The 12,688-nt window shown below is 41.0% G+C and overlaps 1 protein-coding gene across 7 annotated transcripts in view; it reads left to right on the forward strand.

The window, feature by feature from the left end:
- The window catches only part of celf4 (CUGBP, Elav-like family member 4), a 96,223-nt gene that overhangs the window by 67,526 nt on the left and 16,009 nt on the right, over positions 1 to 12,688 (forward strand). For all 7 annotated transcript variants that reach the window (XM_041980608.1, XM_041980613.1, XM_041980611.1 and 4 more), the window contains exon 3: positions 10,587 to 10,635. In XM_041980608.1, the coding sequence (XP_041836542.1) occupies positions 10,587 to 10,635 (49 nt within the window). The remainder of the gene's footprint in view (positions 1 to 10,586; positions 10,636 to 12,688) is intronic.

Below are 12,688 nucleotides of genomic sequence, written 5' to 3' on the forward strand. Positions count from 1 at the left end.
CTTTTTGCTGTTTTTCTCTTCATTCAGGCTTTATTAATGTCCTTAAACTCATCTGCGTTCACTAAAATTATACAAACTTGTCATGACCTTAAAATGGCTTGTTGGTCATTCATCCATTCATCCAGCTATTTTTCTATGTTGTTTGATCAAATTCAGTGTCACAGAGGAGCTGGAGCCAGCAGTTGGTAGGTGAAAGGCAGGGTACACCCTGGGCAGGTTGCCAGTCCTGTTGGTTATTATCGAATGGGAATCTAAGATTATGCTAATCTGGACCCATTGCATCTTCACCTGCTTACCTATTCGGCCCAGACTTGTCCTGGTTGTTAGAGGCTTGTGCCCACCAACTGGTGGTGCTGGCTATCTCCACTGTGCTGAGTCCCTGCAGTTAGCACCCTCTTGCTTGGTCAAAATACTCAACGGCTACTTCAAACAGGGCCCAAGGCTAACATTGGTATTATTTAATCTGTTCTCTTGAACAGCAGCACAACCCCTCATATTTCAGGGCTGCTAAATTTGGTCCTACGAGGGCAGCAATCCTGCAGTTTTTCAGTGCTTCCAAGCTCCAACACACTTGACTCAAATTAAATGGATTCAACAGCCTATTCTGCACAATGACTTATAAATATGAAGTGTGTTGAAGCAGGGAAAGATTAAAAACTTTCAGGACTGTGGTCCTCAAATTGAGTAGCCCCCCATTGTCATGATTAGTCTTTCCAGCCCAGGAGCATAGGGGCTGTTTGACCAAATCTTTCTGGGCGTGGTGTTCTGTAGATTCAAAACAGAAATCCCCAGCCATAGCACTGATGAGTGATTTTTGCTCACATGTCTTGCAACATACAAAGCGTCTTATAAGAATGTTAGCTAAATTAAAGCTAAGCAGCAAAGCAGGAGGGAAATTTTAGGATGTATTGTAAATTTCTTATTTCAAACTAAGCAATAAGATGTGTTTGGAAACACCCATATTTTGCTCTATTGAATAAAAACCACTTTATGTCATGTATTAACTTTTACATAATAAACTACTTTAAAGACGACTCGTTTGATGGCACAGTGACATCGATCATCTGCATTTCTGGTGCAGTCGCTTGTTTGTGCTTTGACAAGTTAAATCAAAAGAACGATGCTATTATCATGTCTGTCCGAGTCTAATTAATTAAATATTAAATTAATTCTGTTTAATTAGTAAGACCAGAAGCTTCCTGAAATGTCTTAGTTGCCTGACAACTATGAAACAATGAATTCATAGCTACCAATGAAAGGCAAAATGTTCTACATGAACTGTGTGTTTACTGTCCTCGAGTTGGCATTTATTCTGCAGTTTGTTGAATGTAGTTTTTTGTTGCTGTTGTTCTGTGGCTGCGTTCACTCTGCAGGTCTTAATTCTCAAATCTGATTTTTCCCTAAATCTGATTTTTGGGTGGTCATTCACATTATCATTTCAATAACTTTTATCACACTTAAGTATGAACAGTACATGACCTGAAGTGACACACATGCGCAGAGAAAAGCACAACATCACGCAGTATTTGGTGTTTATGGAAGTAAATATGGATGCTTCACATGTTTGTGTATCAATTTGGAAGTACGTGGACAGTCACAACCAACAAAAGTATTCCTAATTGATGAATTAAATTATTTAATATTGCCATGATTCGATATTGCCGTGTTTTTCTTCCATCAGCACAGAATTTTGACGTTTGTCTCATTTCTGTGATGTACAAGTCAGATGAAATGCAGCATGACTGTTCAGACTGAGGTCTCTTCGACACAGATCGAATACGTGTAGGACAGCATATAAAGCGGCTTGGGTAAGATTTTTAAAAATCAGATTTCTGTTGTTCAGACTGTCATTAAAACATCCGATGCGAGTCAGAAATGGGGGGAAAAAATTGAGCTGCAGTGTGTGAATGTAGCCTCTGTCTCTTCTTCCTCTTTTATTTATAGCTCAAGCTTGCTTTGTCACTCCACTGTTCTTGTGTCACACCTGGTTTTCAGTTACTTCTTGCCACACCTGCTCCTCAGTATATATTCAGTAAGTTTTCTTTTGCTCAATGCCAGTTCCTTGCCAAACATCCAGTGATGTGCTCACGTCTGAGTTTTTATTGCTGTTGGTTTAGAGTGTAGCATGTGTTAATCCAGTCTTTGCAGGACCTTCTGTTTGGTTTATGATAAAGTTTTATTTTTTTCACCTGCTCCCCTCCCACCTGTTTATTGTTTGTATGGGTCCTCCATTATTTTACTGTGGACTGTAGCAGCTGTTCCTTAAGATGTTCATTCACATTCCTTCTGGGCCTCAGTTTTTGTTTGGATAATTGACCAGAAAGTGACCAGAAAATAGGAATTTGATTGAGCCTTACAAATAGCACAAGTTGACCAGGAAACCCTGAGCTTCTTCAGAAACATGGTGATTAAAATAAAATAAATCATGTTAAAAATCCAAACTTTTTAAATGATTTTTAGATTTATCCCATCTGTAAATTATTGAATTATACTGACACTATAAGTGATGAATGGTGCTTCTTAATTGTGCTGATATTTATTTTTTCGGTTTCTCTGGTTTTACTAATAAAGTTCAGGCTGCTATGAGTGATAGCACTTTACACAGTCATCCCCTAAACCTCATGAAACAACCAAGACTGTGTTTAAATGTGTGTGGTGCGTGTGTCTGTATACTTTTTTGTGTGTCTGAACATCGGAGTGGTAGCATTTCCTCACCGAGCACTTTCACGACTTGTTTTCTTGTGCTACTATTTGTGTCTACATGTACATTTGCATATGCTGTGAGGTATCTTTCATATGCACATGCATTTCAAGCTGGCTCTCACTCACACACAGAGTCCAGTGATATGAAGCTCATGAATACTCGTGCAGCAATTATGGGAAACCAACTCGCAGTTTCTGTGCCTCAGTGATGGCTGGAAAAGAAGGCAGAAGTTGTGCAGGGATGTAAGTGAAAGCAGTTTGCCCAGTTTAGAATATGACAGGTTATACGCTGTTTTTTTTTTTTTTGTTTGTTTGTTTTTTTTTGTTTTTTTTTCATTAGATAAGTGAAAAGCAAAAACCCAGTGATAGCACGCAAGCACCAGCTATGATTTATGTTCACCTCTGGAAAGAGAAAAGTAGAATTTATGGCTTTCTCATCTGGCCTAATCTTCACTGTATGCTGCAAAGCCCGAGCAATGCAGCAAGCTTAGAGGGAGAGGCAAAGTGAGGCTGAAAATTGTCCTCTACACTTTTTCTAGTTAGTTTTTTTTCTCTCTTTTTTTCTCCCTTTCTCTCACTTAGTAACCAACTCTATCACATTTTGTCCTTGTCGGTTTTCTCCCCTCCTGGAAGCTTACATACACAGGAGCAGCCATACATACACAAGCTCTGGTGGGCAGGTACGCTACGCACACAAACACGAGCTCACACATAAAGTGAGATCTGCTCAGCCCCTCAGCGACACCTTCGCTCCTTTCGCACCAATTTTCTCACACTTTTCATTCCCCATGTCTTCTCCTTTCCTTCGCTCACTGCTTCACTCTGCACCTCCGCCCTCAAACGCCTCCACATATAGATCTTTTCTTTTTATAGTCAAAGCTATAGTCCCTATGGCAACATCAGAGTTGATGATTGCCAAGGTGTACCACATCAGATCACATAAAATATCACAAGAGGTGTTCTTGTACCTGTGCCTGTTTTTTTCCCCATCATGTCACTGTTTTCTATTAGCAATAACTCTTTCTGTGATTAATCAAGCTGGAGTGTGATAATCAACCTGTGGCCAGGCCCTACAAAAGAATCTCAAAGTCGGGTGTGTGTCACAAAGCAACAAATTAAACATTTATAGACACTTAAAATGGAATATTTGACAAGAATCATTTATCACCTCTTCTGTATGTGCATCTAATTTGCATGAGTCTTTAGTGTGTAGGATGTTGTGTGTGTACAAGCATGTCACAGGCAAGTGTGAAGCTGTAACAAGTCCTGACAGGGCAAAATCATTTGGGGGTGCAGATGATGTGCTTTTTTTATCAAGTTACACAGTGACAACAGAATTCTAAACTGTCAATTCCTATTAAAGTGTTAGCAGGGAACCCTGTCTACTCTCATTCCACATCGATTCTTATGCAGGTAGAGCGCAGAAAAGATGGAGGAAATGAGGGGGAAACACTGTTTTCTGCATTAACTTAAGGTGAAAAAAAATTGTCACACTCGAACTCATTTACTCAATTCAACAGTAAATTCGTGCTGCAAGAGAAGGAAGAAGACGGAGGGGAAAAATAATAGGATGTAGAGCAAGAACAGAAAGGAAAACAGAAAGAGCTCCACAATTTCATTTGAACCTCTCATTCAAAAACCTCTCCAAAGCCGTCCCACTGTAATGCCAGCATTCAGGCTGCCCGCCAGTGAAAGAAGGCGAAAACAGGAGGAGATAAAGAAGAGGTGGGCTGGTGTGAAATGGATCAAACAATGGATGTGAGAAAAGCATTGCTGTTCCCAACCAACGGCAGGCAAATAAGAAAAGGCATGGAGGAGGAGCGGGGGTGTGTGATAACATGCGGCTTTCAAAATGTGTTTTATAACTAGCTTTATGGACAACAGGTCTTCAGAAAGTTAAACAAAGTATTTTCAAAGGTAGTTAAAGCACAAAGGGAATTATTTTCAATCAGAGAAGAAATTCAGGAGGAATCTGTGGATGAAAGCTCAGACAAAAATAATGACCAGGCTATAAAGCTGGGATTATTTTGAAGCACACCAAGCCAAGAATGTTGCTCCATGCTGATAAGTGTGTGTGTGTGTGTGTGTGTGTGTGTGTGTGTGTGTGTGTGTGTGTGTGTGTGTGTGTGTGTGTGTGTGTGTGTGTGTGTGTGTGTGTGCCTGTCTATCTTTTTATTTCTTCTTCTTCTTCTGCATATGCCTGAACGGTGTGCATGGGCTGCCTTGATGAAGGAATCAAGGACAATCAGAGAGCCGGACAGAGAGGCTTGCCTCCTTTCATCTGGCTTTGTGGAGACATAATGATCCTGCAAGACGCTGCTGGGACAGCAGCATCACAAAGCAAGCAGCAGCAAACACTAAGGAGAAAAAAGCCCACAAAGGTTCCTTCATCATTCCTATGGTGGTTTTTTTTTTAAAGGGAATTTAAGGTTAGGAAATAGACAATTCATAATTAAACATGTAAATTCAGCTGTTCAAATTAATCTGGCACAATTATTCTATTTTTGCAAGAAACTAAAGCCTGACAAGACTTTCAAAAAACTCTCTGCATGTGAGAAAGTTAGGTCTGCTGCAGTGCTGCATCATCTCATGGCATTTTAAACATTAGACGTCTAATTTGCTATGATGCACACTGCAGCCACACTGTTGTTGCTACTAGCCACCCAAGTGCTGCGGTGTAACAGCCAAAGAAAACACAGTCTGTGCCAATTCATAATTCATCTGGATGTTTTTCTTCCTTTTTTTTTTTTCTCAGTACTTCTTTTGCTTCAGTCCACTCAGGCTGACTGCGGCATGCCACTCAATCCCAGCACAAACAACAGGGCCAGGCCGCTGTGTTGTCAGAAAATACTCCCCTCACCCTTGATCTGACGGGAAACAGATTGCCCATCTCCGTTTGTCTGTAGAGATGAGCGGGGATAAAGAAGAAGAATTACAACAAAAGGAAAGAGATTGGGATGTTTCACTTTATAGCCTCTCTTTACCCTCACACACAGACACTGATCTCTGTGCAAAATGTTTTACTCCAAAAGAAAGGTTTAATGTTCGGCCACACTGTATGTCAAGATGAAGAACTATACAGGTAGAAAAGGTGGAAAAATACTCACTGTGACGTGCAGACATTAGAGGAGATTAAACATGAGGGCAATCCGTGTGGGGATTAGCCATTTATCATTTTATAGACTAACCTGAAAGTTGTTGTCAAACAGGGCTTGGGACAACATCAAATCACGCTGCACTCTGGGTATTTCAGGGGCTTCCAGAGCGACTATCATGTGTTAGGTGACAAATGTCCAGTCAAATATAAAAAAGCAGTCAACAGCATGGAGGTTGAAAAAGAGGCAGGGAACAGGTCGATGATAGAGAGGCTCAACTTAAAATATAACTGGGACATCATTTAAGCTATTTATGTCAAATAAATAATTACGGTTATTCTAAAAAGGAAATCAAGTGATAAGTAATCTAGGTTTAAATAAGTAGTAAAATCTTTTGGTCTCTTGTATATCACCAAGGTAACGGATTTTGTTCATTTTCTATTCCTGATGGAAACATTTAAAATGAGCATTTTCCTTTTTTATTTTTTAGTATTTTAAGACTTCTTGATATTTGCTTGACAGTCACTGAGTGACTTGTAATTTCACCCCGATCAAGATATCTTTCTTTATGACAAAAAAAAAACCTCTGCTCCTTATCTGATTCCATTTCTAGGAGTCGCCCTACTGCAGTAATAATGTTAATGGAAGAGTGTGAGCTGCCTTCGTTGCTTCAGATGCTGTAAAATACTTATGGGACTCAATAAGTCGATGAAAAGAAAATTTCACCTGAACTGTAGAAGCTTTAATGGAAATGTGGGGGGTCTTTCATTGGTTTACAATAATCCCAACTGTGAATTATAGTAAAATCAATGGTTTTAAAATAGGTTGTCCTCCTCGTGACCACTGGTCAAGCCTATTTTCCATGTGCTAAATGTTTCAAGCCTGTCAGTTAGTCTTTTGCTTTTTTCCCTCTCAATACAAAAACCCACTTTCTCTAAAGAATCACAGGGTTATAACCATATTTTGTTCAGCTAATGTTTCTATTGGCATGTCTCCATTCCAAGATGAGTGTTGTGCATGCTGAGATAGTTTGGAAAGCAGCTCGAGGTCGAGTGCCAGTGGTTCATTTGACATTAGCACTGGCATTTGGTGAGATGTAGACCCATCAGTTTTGCTCCTGCAGAGAAACTGAAAAATTTGGAGTGGCCCTTTCCTCATAGCTTCTTCAACATGCGGTGCTCATATCTGTTAAAAGATGTATAAACGGAGACCCAAACATCTTGACATTCAAATGAGATGGAAAAAAAATGAAGGCAATTGTAATGTTTGAAAAGAAAAGGACTGTAGCTGCAGAATGTAAAACAGAGTTTTTACAATAGCAGAGGAGGGATATTATGAGCAGCCTTCCTTGCGTCCCGGAGAGAGCTTCATGGAGTGCTTTCTCACTGTGATAATGAAATGACCTGGCCTGCTCTGCTCTACTCTCTCTCTCAAAAACACATCTGCGAGACGAGGGTGAAAATGAGAAAATCCTACCTCCTCTCTCGAGTTTCGTAAAGCATACTTTCAATATTCTTTTTCTCAGAGAATAATAGGAGTGTGAGTGACTGGACTTTGGTGTCCTTGTGAGCTGTGTGTGCATGCATTGTTTTTTGTGTGTCTGTTAGCTTGTAGTTGCCATTGCTGCTTTGAACAACTTGTAATAAACCGGATTTGAAGCACATTTGACATAACAAGTTTCTGTACAGAAATCCCATACAGTTGTCATTGTAACAGTGTTTTTGTAACTGAATTTTGTGGCTCTCATGCAGTGAAATCAATACAGTAAGAGGCAAAACTCAGATCAAGGACTTTGGTTTTGTCCCATTTTGAGGTAAAATCCAATAAGGCAATGTAGTCCCACACTGTTTGGACCTAATACTGTGGGCTTTGCTAGACACAGAGGCCGTGCCAGACTGATTCAGAAGAATGACTCACCAGTTTGGTACAGCACAGACTGCATGCAGACCATGAATTCCCTCAGCTTCTAGTTAACAGGGAATCTATGGCAGCACTGAGGCAGAGCGCTGTCATTGAGTTACATAATCAACAGAGGCGTGTGGCAAGTGTGTGCGCCCTCGTGCATTTGTGTAGCTGCAGTTCTTGAGCTGTCAATCATGTGGCATACCAAAGCCACTCTACAGCAAGGGTGCTGAGGTGGACTTTCACCAACAACGGAGCTTAGCATGTATGCGAGAGAGTCCACATGTCTCACTGGTGTTTTCAAAGGCGTGGATGAAGAGGCGGCTTCTCTTACAAAGTGAAAACCAAGGTATTAGATATGCCTGCAGCAAAAAAAGAGCCAATTTGAGGCTGTGCACATGTTGACTCACAAGGCTCAATTTACATATCTATTGTGCGTATGCCTATTTGTATCCTGTTGTATACTTCTATGCATGCTTGGTTGCTTTCTGCAGACTTATTTGGGATGGTTTATGTTGTGTGAGCCAGGCTTTGTATGTTTAAGCAGGCATGTCTGGTTATGTCAGCTTACCCACTTATGCTTGTTTGAGTGCGCACAAGTTTGCATATGTATTTTTGTATGTATATGTGTGCCTTTTGTGTTGATGACATTAGACTTAGGAGGGCTTCTCCTGCTCAATGCTGCCATCTGGCTTTAGCCAGCACCTCCGCAGACATCCTGGGGGAGCTTTCTGAGCGAGTCAGCGTCTGCTTTTAACAACTGTTTTGGGATCAGTTGTCCACTGGGCTGGTGCTAACTCACCCTATTATGAGCAGGATGATAAAACTGACCTTGAAGCAGTTATGGGCCTGGGATAATGGAAACCACTGATAGACGGCCCATGAAATGGCACTCAGCTCTCAGTGACAAAAGAAAATAATGGTTTAACCACTATACATGATTTTGAACAGTATCTAAAAATTCATCTGTGGACATGTTGTACACTAGGGCTCAACTAACAGTGACCAATTAATAGAATCAAACATTAATCTGCATTCACTATAATTTTGCAATTATTGTAGAAAAGCTGAACTATTATTATTACTTATTATATATTATTACACACAGCATAAAACAAACAGCTACTAAGATGTATATATATATATATATATATATATATATATATATATATATATATATATATAGATGAGAACAAAAGGAGAATGGAGGAAAATATTTAAAAGAGTTTTTTATTCCTTTTGTTTATTCTTTCAGTACTATCTAACCTCCAAGTAGTCTCAGTGCAGAGTGAAATTAGAACCAACAGGGGTCAGTGGATCATACACAGTAGCGTTCAAGTTAAAAACCTGCGCTTGCATATAAAACTCTACAGAGGTGGAACACAATTAGGTCAGACTGAGGCCAGACCATTTGTATGGGTCATGGTAAAAGTGCTCATATGTATGCAGGCTTATAGGCCCCCTGGGAGCATTGTGCTGACCTTGTCCCATACTCCGATCTATGTCCTCATCTCCCCCCTATGCCCTCTTTTCCTCATTCTTCCTCCTCCCCCTCTCCTTTTTTTTATCACCACATTTCTTCCTCGTCAAACACACTACCACACACCACTATTTCTTTCTAATGTGTTTTTAGCTACTGTAGTTTCTCTTTTTGCCCCTCTTATGAATCCCTTCTTTCTCACGTTCTCACTTTTTACTAATGTTTAGCTCCCTTTTTCTTCCATTCCCTGTTTTCTTTATCCCCACTTGTCCTTTTTCCATATCAACAGCCAGTCTGATAAATAATGCATCACAGCACATTAAAAACATTAGTAGGGTTCTCTTGGCTGTCAAAGAGAGGGAGGAGATGAGGGAGAGGAAGGAATGGGTAACTCCATTTTAAATCAGTGTTGTAGAGAATGATGGGATTTAATATTAGCAGCAGTAAAAAGGGTGAAGGTCTGAGCGTAGTTTGTGCTTGTGTCCTTGTGTCCTCATGCTCAAAGGTTTTTGCCTTTGGTAAATCATCTGAAACTTGCAGACTCATACAGATGATGACTGTATCAGCAAACTCAAAGGAAAATATTTAATGACATTTTGCAAAACAGATTCTGCATCACAGAAAGCCTTGACCTTTTCTCTCTCCCTTTTATCCCTCACGTTCACAATCTTCTCCTCTCCTCTCCTCTCCTCTCCTCTCCTCTCCTCTCCTCTCCTCTCCTCTTCCTCCTGGCAGCGTGGCGATTGGCATTATTAAAAATTGATTGGTGGCGAGCGTTTAGCAGGGTGGCGAGGCGGAGAGGAAAATTTTGACAGGCAGGAGTGAAATGAAAGGAGAGCCTCAGCGGACACAGTGTGGAAAGGTCTCAGTGGGGGAACAGAGAGATGTGTGTGTGTGTATGTACTTTTATGTGAAGCTAAGAGAAGAGCTCGAACTGTTTGCAGTGCAGCCCAGTAGTTTGAAAACTCACTCAATATACTGTTAGCTCCGTATGCATGTATTGCTTTTGTTTATGAGTGTGTATGAATCTACCTTACCCCAAAAAATTAGGATGATGCACATGTAGCTCTGTTGACCCACAGTTACCTCTCCACCATCCTCTCTCATTCTCTTCCTCTCTCTGCTTTTTCCCCTCTCCAACCTTCTCTCCCCTTTCATCTCAGATCAAATAATATTTCCAACCAGCTTCTCCCCCAGTGGCTATAAGTGCTACAGCTTTGGAGATTTTCAATACACTTTACCCGTAATTTGGCTGAGTGATTTCAAAAAAGTTGATTGTAGAGGGGGAGGGTAAAAGCATGTGCCATTACATGATGCTAACTGCTCTCTTTGTCTCGTCTTTCCTCTTTTTCTCTTCCTTTCTTTCTGTTAATTGTTCTCCCCTTGTTTCTCTTTTTCTGTCATAGATGAACAGACCAATCCAGGTGAAGCCAGCAGACAGTGAGAGTCGAGGAGGTACTGTATGCCCTTCTTTGGTTCCTTCCATCTCTCCTCCGCCTCTCTATGTCCTAGCCCTACAAACATGCTGCCTGCATACATCAGCCTCACCATTATTTGTCCCGTTAGACGATGCCCTGCACTTCAACGCACGCTGACAGCGCAGCATGTCCGGACCCTCCAGTACTCAAAACACATTAGTATATAACCACAGCTCTTCCTAGCCAGCTCAGCCTCCAGCTCCTAATTTGGAGTTTCTGATGCATGTACAGGACATACATACATACGCAGAAGCATGCGCTGCTTGTTGTGCTTTATGCTGCGTATAAAAACTTGTCTGCAACAAAGCCAGTCCTATTTCACTCATGTCACAAGTTTGCATTAATCAAAAAAACTGCAGATTATTTAAAGCAGATGTGCATGTCTAGTCTGGTATTTTCTGCACTGGGCTTTATTGACAGCCAAGACTGCTTGGAGCAAATTTTCTGTGTCTAGACATGTAGTGACCCACTCTTGACATCAATCAATGGACTGCACAAGACAAGATTGAAGAAGTTTGACCATTTTCGGACAGTTTTTCAAACTTTCCATTGTTAATATAATTGGCACCAGAGTGATTCTGTAGCTACAAGAAAGAGGGAAAGAGGGAAGGAAAATAATAGAGCGTGCAAGTAGCTAACAGTTGATAAGCAGTAGAGGCAAAGGGAGAGAGAGGTGTTAGCCTGTAAAGAAAATAACCTTTAAAGAAAGGAGGAGAGCCTGCCTGACATCCTCTTCCATTTAGTCTGCTGGTTTTTGGAGGCTGATTGATGGAGCAGGAGGTAAGAGAAGCAAGCACTGACTGAGAAGAAGAACAGCACAAGCAATCCAAGTTGTGCATACGCGTCTGAACTGGAGGTCTATTTCTTTCTGTATGTACTCAGCTCACTTCTCTGCCTCTCATCCATTCACCACACTTCTGCATTTCAAAGCAACACACTGTAATGGCAAGGCATTACACTTCTAATAGCAGTCAAGCATGAAGAAGTCTTTTAGTTGAGTGCAAGCACAAATAAAACAGCTTAAAAGAACTCAATCCTGCTCAGGTATAAGGACATGCACAGTGCACCTAAAGTATCAAAGGTAGATATATGCATTATGTTAAAGAATATAATTGTTATTATACCATGGTCTGGGTGAATACTTGATTCTGATTGGCTGATTGGGGGGGTTACATTAAAAAGTGATAATGAACATCTGTAAAAGAAGTTTCAGTCAAATAGACTTATTGTTGTAAATTATTGCGCTGACTAAACGGCAGTTGGTAACCGTGGCAACAGAAACTCAGATGCTGGGCTGCAGACGTGCCAGATCAGAGCAGCCTGCAGGCTTATTGAACATGTAGGAAACTATCTGTGGACTTTAGCTGTGTTCGAATGTGCACCCTACTCCCTACATAGCACCCTATATAGGGGCCACGCATTTTGTCGGAGTGTCCGAATGTCCAGAGAGGAAAAAGTAGGGCACTCAAAATTACCCACAATGCATCTTAAAAAGTAGTGAGCATCGATGGTCATTAGACGGGTCAATATAGACCACAATGCATTGCGGGCAGAAGCTCAACATGGCGCCACAAGGCAAAAAAATTGAGCTGCGTGAAATTACCTATTAGCAAACAAATAAAGAATAAAATCCAACATAAGGAATAAAAATAAAAATATTTACACACAACTTTGGCTGCCGTGGTGATGGCAGTAGTCACGTGGTTTGCGGCGAGGAAAAAATAGGCAGCTTCATGTCCGAATCGCCAAATCGCCAAGAGAATGAGTGCACTATGTAGTGTGCTACGTAGTGCAACCCTACATAGGAAACGAGGGGTTAGGGAGTAGGGTGGACATTCGGACACAGCCTTTGACTGTTTGAAACAAATGTTGCATCATCCTCTGGACACACACAAGCTGTAAGAGCTGCACCCACCCTCTGAAATGTTTGTGTCACGTAACTTTAACTGCGGCCGACCGAGCTGCAGGTTCTGTGTCAGGTCCGTGGTATAAGCGTCGGATGGTTCACGCCTCCGCGTCGTCCATTAATT

Source organism: Melanotaenia boesemani, chromosome 3 (genome assembly GCF_017639745.1).
Source record: "Melanotaenia boesemani isolate fMelBoe1 chromosome 3, fMelBoe1.pri, whole genome shotgun sequence".
Classification (NCBI taxonomy): domain Eukaryota; kingdom Metazoa; phylum Chordata; class Actinopteri; order Atheriniformes; family Melanotaeniidae; genus Melanotaenia; species Melanotaenia boesemani.